At 34.6% G+C, this 15,969-nt stretch overlaps 1 protein-coding gene across 1 annotated transcript; it reads left to right on the forward strand.

Moving 5' to 3' along the window:
• The first annotated feature begins 2,573 nt into the window (after nucleotides 1-2,573).
• On the forward strand, nucleotides 2,574-15,252 carry LOC121729318 (carbohydrate sulfotransferase 4-like). Its single transcript, XM_042117791.1, has 5 exons — nucleotides 2,574-3,607; nucleotides 3,958-4,137; nucleotides 6,558-6,774; nucleotides 13,492-13,660; nucleotides 15,122-15,252. The coding sequence occupies exons 1-4, from the start codon at nucleotides 2,883-2,885 to the stop codon at nucleotides 13,600-13,602; spliced, it is 1,233 nt and encodes a 410-aa protein (XP_041973725.1). The 5' UTR covers nucleotides 2,574-2,882; the 3' UTR covers nucleotides 13,603-13,660; nucleotides 15,122-15,252.
• The last annotated feature ends 717 nt before the right edge of the window (nucleotides 15,253-15,969 follow it).

Consider the following 15,969-nt stretch of genomic DNA (forward strand, 5'->3'; position numbering starts at 1 on the left):
GAATAACATTTAGAAAGCTAGGATCCTAGCTATTTATTTTTATTTTCATTGAGCCAACAGCTAAGCCTATGAGAAGACCAATTTTTTGTTGCTTTGATAGTTCTGGAGCCATTAAGAAGGCGTCTGACCAAAATGACAACTGATTTAGTCACTAAATTAGGACAAGTGGAATAAGAAGCTTTTACCTAATTAGTCTCCTATGTAGGATCCTAGCTAGGACTTCTAAATAGGACAAGTGGAATAAGCGCTTTATCTTCCTACTCTACCTCTATGATCATATTTATTATGCCCTACCATAGAATATATATTAGTCTTACGCTTAACAACATTAATTACGTCATGATATTATATCAATGTAAAAGTTTGTGAGGATGGATCAATGATATTGTATGTTACTAACGGGATGGATGGTGGAAACGCTGTTTTACAAAAGTCTCACTCGCGCTTGACCTGTTTAAAAGTTTTTGACTACAATAATCAATAATCATGAGCATTGAGCACGCTGCGCGCTGCACGACTCACAATTATTATTGTAGTTATATTAATATTATTAAATTATGCGACATTGTGTATGTACGTCTCTCTCTCTGTTACCTCTTCACACGTAATCCGCTATTAACTGATTTGGATTACCGTAGACAATATTGTATTATAGCAGGGGTTCCCAAACTGTGCGCCGTGGAAAGGCAAGACGGGCGCCGCGCCGCGCCGTGAGTCCGAGAGCCGTTCCTCTATCTTATCCAAAACCACAAACATTATAATAATAATATGAATTATTATACAAAACAGGCAGATGATGAAATAATATTCGATTAATATTATTTGCAACCTTTTTGTAATAGCTAGGTGAAGTAGGGCGCCGTGGCCCGTGTCACAAATATTGAGATTTGAGACTAACCTAACTGCGCCGCAGGCTGAAAAAGATTGGGATCCCCTGGTCTAAGAGATACAGAAGTACGGTTTCCGTGCGTTATCGGTATAATTTTCGGCGCAACGAAGTTGCCGGCAACATCTAAGTATATATTTAGTACCTACCTATTAATGTAAGTACAAACGGTCTAATATATCATTACGAATTTAACATTACCTCCTTTAAACAGCTTAGTAGTCCATTAATTTACATTTTACACTCATAGTTTTAATTGATAGGTGTCGGTTATCCATTCTGTTCACGAATATAATATAACATGATGACGTGAACACTATCACACTGGCGCATATAATCGTCCAAGTCAGTGTAAAACGCAATGACCCAAGTCCCAACAATACTGAATACTTACCTTTTTTTGCTTTACTTGATGAAGAAGTGGCATGGTCGAGTATGGTTGAGACCACGGAATATATTATTATAACACTAGTTATTAGTGTTATGTGTTAAATTAATATTATTATCTATTCCGTGATTGAGACTCCAGATTGTATCGCTCCTAAAACGATATGCTTCAATTCCCAAGCCGCAAGCGGCCACATGCGGTCGCGATAACAATAGATATCAGTAAACATCGGATTATATGCACGATCAAAGTGCCAAAATATGCATGCACGAAATATTAACAAAATATGCACAGTCAAAAGTCACTTCATAGTAGAATATTATTTTTTTTAAGAGTTTTCCGGTGGTCCCAGTTAATAAAAGCGCCAATTTTTATAATTTCCTCAAATCCAGGATTTTTCATTTCTTACACAGCACTAACAATAACTTTCTACCAACATTTTCCATTAAATCGTTAACTAGGTACTTTATTCAAATTTTTAACTAATGTTGAACCAACTACAAAGAAAAATTTTGTTTCTGGAAAGATATTGTACCTATTGGATGTATTGCATAATGCATTCTTTAAATGGGGATGGAGCTACATATTATTATTTGAAGTGTTTTGATCTATCGTACCTTTGTTTTGTGGCCTTGGTGTGTGTCATGATAGCTAGTTTGAATACTACGAGGGCATATAAAACTACCGAAATATGCACTATCAATGAAAAATTGCCAAAATATGCACTATCGCCTAAAAAGTGCCATTATATGCATTTGCATATGCAAGTATGCAAATGCATATTATAATCCGATGTCTAGATATTAGCTTTTGTTTCTGGTTTTTCCACGATCGAGGGATCAATGTTAATAATAATAATATGTACAGCTTCAACTTCAACTAAATAGATTTTTGCATAAAGATTAATCAGATTACGTAGGTACTCAAGATCAACTATTATATCGTATCTCAAACTATTTTTAATTTCCAATGCCTTGAGCGTTGCATTACCGAAAATTGCAGCAGTGTGATACCGCTATTTATTCGCCCTCAACTTACGCTTTGGCATTCACTAGTTCTGCATCAGCTACACGCGGCCAAACACACAAAGAACGGTGTTTGATAAGCGGTAGTTAACTAGTGATTATATTTGAAGGTTTCAGTGTTTTTGTAGCACGTAAAAATTAAGTGTTATGAAAAACTTATAAGTACTTACTTAATATTATCTATTTTATGTTTCTTCTAACCATTCTAACATAAACAATTTTTAATTAAGTTTTGTGCTCAGAGAGGAACAACGTGAATGGTAATATTTTGGTACCATTTTGTAGACATTCAAGTAAACGATTATAAGCTACCGAATACGGGACTGAGTTTTTGGGAATACGTCATCAAACTGTCAAAAACAATTAATTGTCAAATTACTTCCTGAAATGTCATTGTCAAATACCCAAAATGGCTACAGAGGTGCAATGCGGTGATTCCGCGGAAACGATAAAACAAGAATCATGATTGAAATACACCAGATAAATCATCTAAAATGATGTGATTGCGTGATTTAAGTGCTCTTTTAAAATAAATTACCTGTCTCTCCTTGTGAATTTTAAGTGATAATTTTGTTTAGTAGGTATGTTGCGCAGAGTTAATTTTTATTCAATATGCATAGCGTTCGGCCTAAGTGTTCTTTTAATTTTGGCTGGAAGTCGATATACAGATAATAATGTTTACCGTCCAGCGACAGAGAGTCGTAGAAACATTAAGAATTATTATAGGAGCGAGGACTCAGATGAAATTTACGTTCAGCCAATACCTACGAATGCATTCGACGGTTCGCCTGATGTTGAGAAGATATTGGAGAAAACTCGCGCAAAAATCAAACACGAATTGTATAACTACAACTTCAACCAGTCCAACGTCCATAACCTAGAAGATTTGCTGCTGGAATCTGGAGGCAAGCCAGTGCGGAGTATAATAACATCTACATGGAGGTCTGGTACCACTTTCCTTGGAGAAATATTGAATGCGCAGCCCGGAAACTACTATCATTATGAACCACTTCTGAACTATGGCATTATCCAAATCAGAGGGACCCCAGAGTCCGATAAAGCCCTGAAAACTCTAAAGAAGATGTTGCATTGTAAATATGAAGGTATGGAGGATTATTTTGAGTACGGAAAGACTCATTTGCACCAGTTTAGCCATAACACTAGACTATGGGACCACTGTAAATATAAGAAAGAACTTTGTTTTGATGCGGACTTCACATCAAGATTTTGTAAGCTGTTCCCCTTTCAAAGTATGAAGGTGGTGCGAGTTAGGTTACGCCTTATGAAACAATTATTAGAAGATAAAGAGTGAGTATTTATTTTCACATATTTATTGTTTTATCTATTACTAGCTGTCCCGGTGAACTTCGTGTCACTTTAAAACCTTCCCTGGACTTCTACGAATATTTTAAGACTAAAATCAGCCCAATCCGTTCAGCAGTTTTCAAGTATTAGCGTTACTAACACATTTGAAAATCCATTTTTATATATAATATATTAGATGATAATAATATTATGTGTTAAGAAAACAATGATGATGTTTCTAGTGTAACTAAGTATATTTTTTTTACTCAAACTAAAAACTACACCAATTCCTATGTTGTAACAGCTCATTGATTGTAAACCCTGAAATAATGTAAAATAATTTATCTTTTTAGGTTAAATGTGAAAGTGATACTATTGATCCGAGACCCTCGTGGTGTGATGCAGTCGCGGCAGCATCGAAACTTCTGCCAGCCATCCTCGGACTGTTGGAAACCAGAATTGCTCTGTGCTGACATGATAAGTGATTATGTTGCGGCTGGTCGGCTTCTACAGAAGTATCCAAAAAGACTTATGTAAGTTTTTCACTTATACTTGCTAGCACCTACAATACTCCTATATAAGTATCTATTGGTTTTAGGGTTCCGTACCCAAACAGTAAAATCGGGACCCTATTACTAAGACTTCAATGTCTGTCTGTCCGTCTGTCTGTCTCCAGGCTGTATCTCAAGAACCGCTAAAGCTAGACTTCTGAAATTTTCACAGGTTGTGTATTATCCATGCCACTATAAAAACAAATACTAAAAACAAAACAAAATAAATATTAAAGGGGGCTCCCATACAACAAACATGATTTTTTTGGCCTTTTTTGCTCGTAATCAATAATGGTAGCAGGTTGGCACTTGAAATATTCACAATATTCTTAATTAAGTATATTTGTACTTTAATAATTAATAATAAAATTTAAATACTTAAATAAATAATTAAGGGGGGCCCATACAAAAAAAAACACATTTTTTACCTATTTTGCTCTATAATGGTACAGAACCCTTGGTGTGAGTCCAACTCGCACTTGGCCGATTATTTTTAAATATTATTCTTAAATATCAGTCCACTAAAATTAGCATAAAGGCACAAAATTAATGATTTCTAAAAAGTTTAACCATTATGTCCTTCTTACTGTAAACTGTAAAGGCAAAAGTTGTTATAGTTACAATATTAAGTATGTCTAGTTAAATTGGTTAACAAAATTTGTATGATAGTTTATATGGCAACAGAATATTTTTCAAACTATTAGAATTAACTTCTGCAATGAAATTTGATTTCAGAACATAATTTAAATTTAAACAACGATATTAAAATAGTTTTTGCTTATATATTTTTTTGTTTTCCTGATGTATGTAGTGAAGAACAAAGCAATTAGGTAGTCTTTTGTTTTTGTATTTCCAACTCTGTAGATTAGGTATTTTATCAACAAATATAGTAGAATATAATATTCATTTGAATGGATTAAATATATATTAAGTATAAGTATAAAAAACTCTTATCACGTTAAATAAACTTCATTAAACAGGCGGAAAACTCATTTTTTTTAGGTTTTTATCATGTTTTAACATTGTGATTTAATTCTGTTTTTGTGACCAAGGGAGCTATTATTATATTATATACAATATTACAAAATATATTGTATTAAGAATTATATTACGAAAATTTCCTTTTTGATACATGTAATATGTACATACTAGAGATCGCCCAATGGTCGAAATTCGACCTTACTTGCAACGACATTAGGACTACTAAGTACCTATATTTTGTAAAAAATATTTACTTCATCATAGTCTTTTTTCAATTTTTGTCTTTGGGCAATCTCTGGGACTCAGCTGATCTCAGACTGGTCGTTTAAGCATTGTCTAATAGTATCTAAAATTAAATAAAAAAACAATAATCCATTTTCAATTTCTCAACTTGTTGTCAACGGACTTCAATCATAAATAAAAGAGCATAAGTCGTATGTATAGCTTCGATCACTAATATACATGTATAGGCTTGTCACTCAAAAATCTGTCATCTTTTATAGTAGTAGTGTCGTAGTATGTGTAACGTTTTATTTGTTAAAAATATATATGATAAAAGCATAATTTTAAAATAATATTGGCTTGACTGTGCGAAATTTCATGCTTTGTTTCCTCATTTTTCGTAAAAAAGGGTTACAAAGTTTTTCTCTCACGTATTAATATATAGATTGAACTTAAAAATAAATATGTACTATGCATAAAGTCATTGCATTATGTAAGAAAACCCTATTTAGAATCAAGGTTACAGTAATCATGAAATGGGGAAAATGTGGGACAACTTTTTTCCAACAAAAGGTCTTTGTTTGTGAAGTATTAAGGCCATTGTTTTACAAAACAGTCATTTTCATTGAAAGTAGACTGAGTTATTAATTTATGAAATATTCGCAAACTTTCCTGCTTCTGTTTCTATGAGCAGTCTTAACTGATTATTATTAGACGAGCTTTTGCCCGCGGCTTCGCTCGCGTTAAGAAGTATTATTATATACAAACTTTCATCCCCTATTTGAACCCCTTGGGGTTGAAATTTATCAAAATCCTTTCTTAGCGGATGCCTACGTCATAACATCTACCCGCATGCCAAATTTCAGCCCGATCCGTCCAGTGGTTTGGGCTGTGCGTTGAGAGATCACTATGTCAATCAGTCAGTCACCTTTGCGTTTTATATATATAGATATAGATAGATATAGATCCGTAGTTCCTGAGATTAGCACGTTCAAACAAACAAACAAACTCTTCCGCTTTATAATATTAGTATCTAAGACAAGGAGATGTTTAAATCAGTTGAGTTTGTAGGTCGAAAAATCTTTAATAATTAATTTATGCCATCATACAAGATTCAATCTCACTTTAATTATTTATTAAAACTTTTTGTAAGTATATCAAATTTACAAAATATGTTCAATAGCCCCCTTGATTTTCAGGGCCTTACGTTATGAGGAGCTAGCCCTAAGCCCCAACAGCACGACTCACAAGTTGATGAAATTCCTAGGGCTCTCTGTGAGTCCTTCCATCAATGAGTTTCTGGTTCTGCACACAAATGTGGAGGTGGCAGGAGTCAGCTCCACGTTCCGAGTGTCCAAAGAAGTGCCTTTTCGATGGAAGAATATACTGGACTTCAGTTATGTTGATGAAATACAGGTAAGAGAAAGTAGCACAAGTAAACGTTCTTAAAACAAGTAAAAGTTCTACGATATTTACAAAAATGAACGCCGTTATTGTTTCTCTGAAGTCTCAGTTATGTACAATGCGCACGCAATTACGTACACACGTGCGTATACGCACGCTCGAATGTACGCGTATGCATGTACGCTTTATATAGCCTTTCTTCATAATTAAGACGTTCCGCGCGGCTTTTCCCGCGCAAATTAGATATTTCACAGACAAATTAGTCCACAAAAAATAGCCTATGATCCTTCACGTGGTCTACTTAGATATGCCAAATAACATAAAAATTGCTCCAGTAGTTCGTGAGAAAAGCTCTTTCAAATAATTTCCCCCATTTTTTCTACATTTTCCTCTATTTCTTCGCTCCTATTAGTCTTAGCGTGATAACATATAGCCTATAACCTCTCCCGATAAATGGGCTATCTAACACTGGAAGAATGTTTCTAATCGGACCAGTAGTTCCTGAGATTAGCGCGTTGAAACAAACAAAGAAACTCTTCCGCTTTATAATATTAGTATAGATGTCGCTTAAAAGAAAAGCCTTATACGTTGTACAATAACATAGAACAAAGGTGTGATTATCTCTAGCATGAGATCTTTGGCGAAACCCAATCAGTTTAATACTTTATGAAATATACTTTCATCTATAATATATTAATCAAATTCAAATCATGTCTATCATTTTAAAGGTCATTTAAAAATGCACCCCAAATGAGACAAAGAACCTGAAAAACTTGCTACTGAATTTGACCTCGTCCTTAATTGGCTAATTAGTTGAATGAGCCAGTGCTAGGATTCAGCAAGACTAGACAGTTTCCTGTCTGTTTGACGAGGTCACAGATTATAACACAATTATTATTATATTACTAGACGTACCGCGCGGCTTTGGTCGCGTAAATTTGATATTTCACAGACAAATTAGTCCACAAAAAATAGCCTATGATCCTTCACGTGGTCTACTTCTTATCTGTGCCAAATAACAGAAAAATTTCTCCAGTAGTTCGTGAGATAAGCCCTTTCAAATAATTTCCCCCGTTTTTTCCACATTTTCCTCTATTTTTTCTTCTTAGCGTGACAAAATATAGCCTTCCTCGATAAATGGACTATCTAACACTGAAAGAATTTTTCAAATCGGACCAGTAGTTCCTGAGATTAGCGCGTTCAAACAAACAAACAAACTCTTCCGCTTTATAATACTAGCTATTTGACCGAGCTTTGCTAGCTGTGATCAAAAATGATTCCTAGCTAGATCGATTTATCGCCCCCGAAACCCCCTATATACTAAATTTCATGAAAATCGTTGGAGCCGATTCCGAGATTCCAATTAAGTATATATATATATATATATATATATATATATATATATATATATATATATATATATATATATATATATATATATATATATATATATATATATATATATATATATATATATATATATATATATATATATATATATATATATATATATATATATATATATATATATATATATATATATATATATATATATATATATATATATATATATATATATATATATATATATATATATATATATTGCTCGTTTAAAGATATAAGATTAAGTATAGATTTTTTTAAGACCTTCCTCGCCGATTCTATGCACTTGCTTGAGTAATAGCCATGTTATTGTAACCACTATTGTATTGATGATTGAATTTAAATGTTGTTGAAAAAAAGATAGTTTTTTCAGATTCAAATGATACTTGGAGTCCAATTACGCGATTCGCCACTCATGTTATATACCACTTTATTCTAAAAGGTCATATTATTATCCAAATAGCATAATTAAAAGTATGAAATCATATTTCCACCATTAGAATTTGTCCCTAAAACTTCTCAAAATGCTCGTCGCTTTTGTAGTTTAAATGTCGCCAAAGTCAACGATGCAAAGCCTGCGGGGCTAAAATGGTCGCATATAGCAATTCCTCTCAATCAATTCAGCAAATGAATTGTCAAAACTGTCAAACTGACAAATGTCAAATTAGTAGATACCTACGAATTACTACAAATCGACAAGGCTTTTTATAAACGTGAGCGGGCGCGCTGCACGTAAAGGAGAACTGTCAAAAATGACGTTTTTGTGTGATAGCAGCGTTAGTTCCTTTTTTCGCCACGTTCATATAAAGCTTTGTCGATCTGTAGACATACTACGAATAATAAAAACTAAGGACACGTAACTCCCATACTTCAACCGTTTTAAATTTGGCTCCTTTTCGAACACTAAAATATGACAATTTAGATTTTCGCCAAGGTCGTATCCCAGGTAACGTATCATAATATTGCGCGCCGGACGACAGCCTGCGCGGTTATTGTCATTGTCATAGTTATGAAACAAATAATTGTCAAAAGCGGATAGTATTATGCAGTATACACCAATGACTAAGCACATCTACTATCACGAAGAAACGAGAACATAATTATTATTTGAAACTCAAACATTTTCCTCTGATACTTAAGACATCGATAATAATTATAATATACATGTAATAATTATGAACAAATTACAAACCTTGTACGACTCGGGCGAATCTAAAACTGTCCGAGCACCTAGAGAAGACGTTTTCAGATTACAAAAATCTATGTGCTAAATTATTACAGAATTGAAATTAAAAACTTACGTAAATTTTGTACAGTTTATAACTCACAATTAATATAATATTTTAATAACAGTTAGCAGTTTTTTTTATTTTTGTTCATTTACAATATTAAAGGAAATACTTATTTAAATTAAGTAATCTTCCTGATAATTTAAAAGAATGTTTGAATGGAAAAGGTTGTAATTGTACTTTAAAATATTTGAAATTGATTAATATGTATAATTGTATTTGAACTAAAATTATTTGTATTTAAGGTGGTCGTTTAATGACCTTGATGTTGAAAACGACCTTAAATAAATTAAGAAAAAAAAAATACTTATTTGTTTTTGTCGATTGAACGTAATTTTTCAATTTATGATTTTGATACGTAGGAGAGCCATGCTTCGGCACGAATGGGCCGGCTCGACCTGAGAAATACTACGTTCTCACAGAAAACCGGCGTGAAACAGCGCTTGCGCTGTGTTTCGCCGAGTGAGTGAGTTTACCAGAGGCCCAATCCCCTACCCTGATTATTCCATCAGGTGACCCGTTTGTTCGTTTGCCCCCTTATTTCATAAAAAAAATTATTACATTATGTTTTTTTTTGTTTTGTTGTAAAAAAATCCGTAGCAAGAAATATGAGAATACCCATATCATCTTATAACGCATTTAGTATAATGTCAGCCAGCTGCTACGAGGGCTGCTATTTATGTATCCGGAATTAAAAAAAGAAACAAACATATATCATTTAATATGGTTTTATTGCTTTTCAAAATATTCGCCGCGATGATCGACACACTTTTGCATACGCTGGAACCAATTTTCATAGCACTTTTTCCATTCTGATTGAGGTATCTCCAAAACGTGCATTTTGAACGCATCAACAGCCTCTTCGCGGCTCGAAAAACGTTGACCACGTAATTTGTTCTTCGCGTATGGAAATAAAAAGAAATCGTTAGGTGCCAAATCAGGGCTGTACGGCGGATGACCAGTCAATTCGATCTTTTGACCCTCCAAAAACTGAGTTGTTTCAGCTGAGGTGTGACAGCTAGCATTGTCGTGATTTAATATGATTCTGCGTTGTCGGTTGTCCTTTCTTATTTCTTCAAAGACTTCTGGTAAACAAATGGTCGTATACCATTCAGAATTAACCGTTTTACGATTCTCTAATGGCACTGTAGCCACATGTCCATTAATTCCAAAAAAACAGGCGACCATTTGCTTCAAAGTACTTTTTGCACGAGTAACTTTTGTTGGTTTCGGCTCATCTTGGAACACCCACACCGTTGACTGTTGTTTAGTTTCGGGGTCATATGCATAGATCCAAGATTCATCACCTGTGTAGATATTATAAACGGCTTTTGACGTACCACGGTTGTATTTTTTTATCATTTTTTTGCACCAATCGACACGAGCCCGTTTTTGATCGATTGTCAAGTTGTGCGGAATCCAACGCGAACATATTTTTTTTACAGCCAAATGTTCGTGTAATATCTTATGTATGCTCGTCATACTTATGCCTAAGGACGCCTCTATCTCGCGATATGTAACATGACGATCACGCATTATTAGTTCCCGCACAGCATCTATATTTTGTGGGACAACAGCTGTTTTTGGGCGACCTTCTTTATTTTCATCCGTGAGCATAGACCGCCCACGATTAAACTCACTGTACCAGTGATAAACAGTGGTTTTTGATGGTGCTTCATCTCCAAAAGTTGCGGTGAGTTGAATAAAGCACTGTTGTTGATTTAGCCCACGCCGAAAATCGTAGTAAATCATTGCACGAAAATGTTCACGCGTTAAATCCATGGCAAATGAAGACAAGCAATTTTCAAAATGACGCCACAATGGAAAAATAATTGACAGTCACATGAAACAAAATGTATTCTTCAACCAAAGAGTTCTATTTTCAAATGTTGTAATTACTTTTTAAATATTGTTCTTGTAAGTGGCCAGTTCCGGATACATAAATAGCAGCCCTCGTAGACCCTAAAATTTCGTTTATGATTAAATTGTTACATCTTGCATAACACTGTCCATGGCGACTTTGTAAAAATTTTGTAATTATATTATTTTTTGATTATTGCGCTTTTAGAATAACATGAAAATTTAATAAGACAAACACAAAGAGACCAGCTTAATTTTATGCAAATACCCTAGCATCCAACTTAAATAAACCATTTTTTTTTTGGGTAGAATACAAGAAATTTAAGCATAATTTTAAACAATTCACTTACAGATGAAAGGTTATTCCTGTATTAAAAGTCGTATCTGTATGACTTCTACACCATTTCACAGGGCATTTAGGCATTTTAACAACAAAAATATTGTAAAAAGCTACGTAAAAAGTAAGTAAACAAACCTATGTAAACAAATTGTAAAATGTGTTTGACAAAATTGTCATGTCAACCTGGTTGAATGTCACTCGAGTGTATGTACACGAAAAATGTGTACCGAACACATGCATAAATATGCATGTATTCGGGTCACATTTTGTAGCCTTTTGGTGCACTTTTTTTGACGGAGTTACTCTTCCTTAGTTTTTATTATTCGTAGGTAGACATAACATGAATTGCAAGCAGAGTGACCATTTTGCAATTTTAAGAAAATTAATCATGTTATGATTTTCTACAAAGCGACTATTTTAGCCCCGCGGGGCTCTGACTTGGTTTATGGTCACAAGTTGTGTGTGACTCAATGTGACTCACAACTCGAAGACTTGTTCTATATAAAATAGGTCGGGTGGATCTTAAGAACAAGGTTCTATGGATCGTTATCACTTTAAGGGGACTTCAGTTTTGCACCGCAGACACTAAGAGGGTAGTTGTGAATGTGATAACATCTCTTTATAGCGCCTAAGAGTTGATTTTCACTGATAGTGTTGATCCAGCTTCATTAGTCGGGGCTCACTACTTGTTACTGTCTCTTTTACTCATTCCCACAGGTACCTAAAAACTACGCGATAGCAGCAAAATATATTTTCGTTAGCGAGAGAAAGAGACAAGTATCTACCGGTCTAGTTCAAATTTATTGCAAACTTATTGCGTAAGTTAAGACCATATGTTTAATTATTGAATCTAAAATTACAAAAAAAATGAAGCAAGATTTAGAATCTTTAAGAACGTTGTTAAGAAGCATACTAAGATATGAAAAATATTTAATTTCATAATAAGATGTAATACTTTCGTAAACAATAAACTTACCCGATGTTTACGCTAGACTTACCTACTTAGTTATCTTACGTTTTGATGAATAAACAGCGTAATATTTATCATAGTGCATAACATAACATACGAGTATGTCCTCGTGAGTCTTGACTCTTGTCAATGTCGAGTAGAAAAAAACCTACAGATTGAATCTCGGATAGTCAAAATAAATAGGTATTTCGATTTACCGTGCAGGTGGTGGTCCAGATAAGTCATTCACGAAACATGCAATTACAATACACAGACTATCTTAAAAACCTAGCCAAGTCTACGTTTGCGCATACAAGGGTTGCGAGTCGTGACTTGCGTTAATAATTATTATCTATGGACGCTTCACACCACGTCAGTCTGGCCCCGTGCTAAGTAAGAGCCACAGAGGTCGTCGTTAAACGCACTGGTGTCTGGTCGTTATGGGTCGTGCACAACGTTAAGACCACTGTGCAAAATTAGCGCAATAGGTACAAGTGTACAATATCTACATTCTACCACATAATATACGAGACTGATAAACTGCCAATAACGATCCGTCTGGCCACTGATCAACCAATAACTTGTTCCCACCCGCCCCGCTTACTCCTTGCAAAGATACCTATAAGGACACTGTCCCTTTCTCTATTACCTACCGACTATTCTTAAAGTTGTTTGCAAGCCTACTTCTAATGCGGGCTCTACACTCTTGGCGCGAATTGCGGCTGCGATTCGCGGATGCTACGCGCCGTGAACACGATGCGTACAAATACTAAGCCGCAAAGCGCAAACACGAAGCTGCGAAACCCTCCACAGTCCACACTCGCGGTTTGCGGCCTTCGCGGGCTTTCGCGTCGCGAGTGTAGAGCCTGCATAATAATTAATAATGAAAATAATAATGACATTTTCAGCAAAAATGCAAGGAGGCTATGGAGCTATGGGGCTACCGTATAGCGGACAACGCGACGCACATGGCCAGCAAGGATTTCGACCCACTCGACGAGTACAGCATCACACCGTGAGGCAATTGTGATGTCATTTCTGCTTTCTCACTTCGTGCGGGCAGCCTAGCTCACTGAGGTTGGTAAGGTTTTTTTTTATATAGAAAAAATAAACAGTCACGTAGGTCAAGTATAATGCGGTAAAAAGAGCGTAAAAAAAATTCAGGATCGTTTTCTAAATCCAATCAAGTCTGAAGTTAAAGTCGAAATAAATGTGGTAGACGAAAAAGTAAACTTTTATGTCGCTTTATAATTATGTACACCTCATCTTTCAATATTTCTGTGTAAACTACGAATAATAAAAAACTATGCCCGTTTTCACCAACAACACCTAAAATTTAGGTGTCCCTTAAGCCAATATAAGGGGCACCTAACGTAAGTTTTGTTTCAATAATTTAGGGGATGAATTGACAACCCCGTAACTTTTAGGTGACGTATATCACTACATAGAATAACACGAAGTCGCTTTTTCTGTCCACATGTACCTTTGTTCCCTTTAATTGCGGTTTTCTTTTATAGATAGAGTGATTAAAGAGGAAGGTTTGTGATAAATATGAAGATATTTATGGGAGTTCGCTATTTTACAAGTAAAATATCAGACGGCCATTCGATAACAGATTCATTGTCAAGGCAACCGTCATCTAACGTCGTCGTCGTTGCCACATACGTCACCTAAGTGTTACGGGGTCGTCAATCCATCCCCTAAATTATAAGGGTCACCTAATGGTTTGACGGATGAATCGCATAATAGGTTGTTTTAATCAAAATATACGTCACCTAAGTTTTACGGGGTTGTCAATTCATCCCCTAAATTATAATGGTTTAGGTGTCACTTAAACGTCGGTGAAAACAAAACTTGCGTTAGGTGCCCCTTATATTCGCTTAAGGGACACCTAAATATTAGGTATCGTTGGTGAAAACGGGCATGTAACTCCCATACTATTACCGTTTTAAATTTGGTTTCTTTTGATCTGTCATGTAACGTCAGCCTAGTACCGCTCAAGGTCACCTAAATATTGCTAATGTATTGAAAAGTGTACCTAAGGTACACTTTTTTGACAAGTATTGTGGTGCATGTTTTTTGACGGAGTTACTTTTCCTTAGTTTTTATTATTCGTAGTGTGTAAAGTGTCTCTTCAAAAATATTCCATAGATTATGGCGACGTCAACCTTGATGAATATAGATTGAAGCAATGCGCAACTTAATATTAGCATTTTTATTACTTTTAGAGTGTTGAATTTAGAATCTAGGATAGATCATCCATCAGTTCCTACAATTTCGTACATTTTATGCGATTGTGCTAAAAAGGAAGTCTTGTATATTCTTTTGAGTTTATAGATTCTTTGGCATACTCTTCGTTCCAATTGGCTTGAAAGATGTATATGTATGATGAGATGTATCTTTAGATTCGTCTTGGTCGGTAATCTTGACACTGAGTAGGTAAAGCCAGAATTTCGGTCCTGTTTAAATTAGTTAATAAGCGGATATACCCAAACATCTTTTTTGCAGTAGACTCAATCCTAATTATTTCATTTTCAGATGACGCTGCGTAATTCTAACAGCGATTATATCATTGAAATCATGATAATTAAGAAATACAGGTATTATTTTAAAATAGTTGATATTCGCAAACCTTTGAACGTACGCAATAATAATATTATGTATCGCATGTAGCATTTAAAATTATTTTTATATTAATATTCAAAAGCATATAATTTTAGTTGTTTATTTATTTTTAGTTTTTTGTGTCAATTTCTTTAAAAATAAGGTCACGAGGTATGGTACTGTCACCTTCAAAAGTTGATTTCATAATATTTAAAATGACGTCATATGACGTCATTTCTGTTCATATTTTTTTCTAGTCATCACGAAGTATTCTCGAAATCTACTAACAAAATAAATTTGATCTCTACGGAATCTTTAAAAAAATAATATATTATAATATATAACTTGGGATATGATAGGCTCGTAAAAAAAACTAAATTGGCATATTTTTTGTTAAGACTGAACTTTTTCTTTCTTCCGTAACTGTGAGTTGTGATGTATTTTTAATGGGTTGGCCGCGTTGTCGTGGTCACTTATTATTTAAGGCATTTAATGAGTTGGATACGATTCAGCCGTTTAATTAACTGACCACGACGCGGGCGGCTCGTGACGTTGTCGAGGTTGTGCAAACACCTTGGATGTGTTTTTATATCAAAACGTAAAAGAAGGACCAGTAGTACATTTAAGGTTGAAATTGTTAAAATACTTGACGGGTATTTGAACAATGTTCACTCGCACCACACTTAGACTCGTAGCACTCATGGAATTGAAACCTATGCTTCCACTATAGGTAAGGTATAGCTTGATAGCGAATAAACGGGCAAAAATATGATAAACGCACG

The sequence above is a fragment of the Aricia agestis genome, chromosome 8 (genome assembly GCF_905147365.1).
Source record: "Aricia agestis chromosome 8, ilAriAges1.1, whole genome shotgun sequence".
NCBI classification, from domain to species: domain Eukaryota; kingdom Metazoa; phylum Arthropoda; class Insecta; order Lepidoptera; family Lycaenidae; genus Aricia; species Aricia agestis.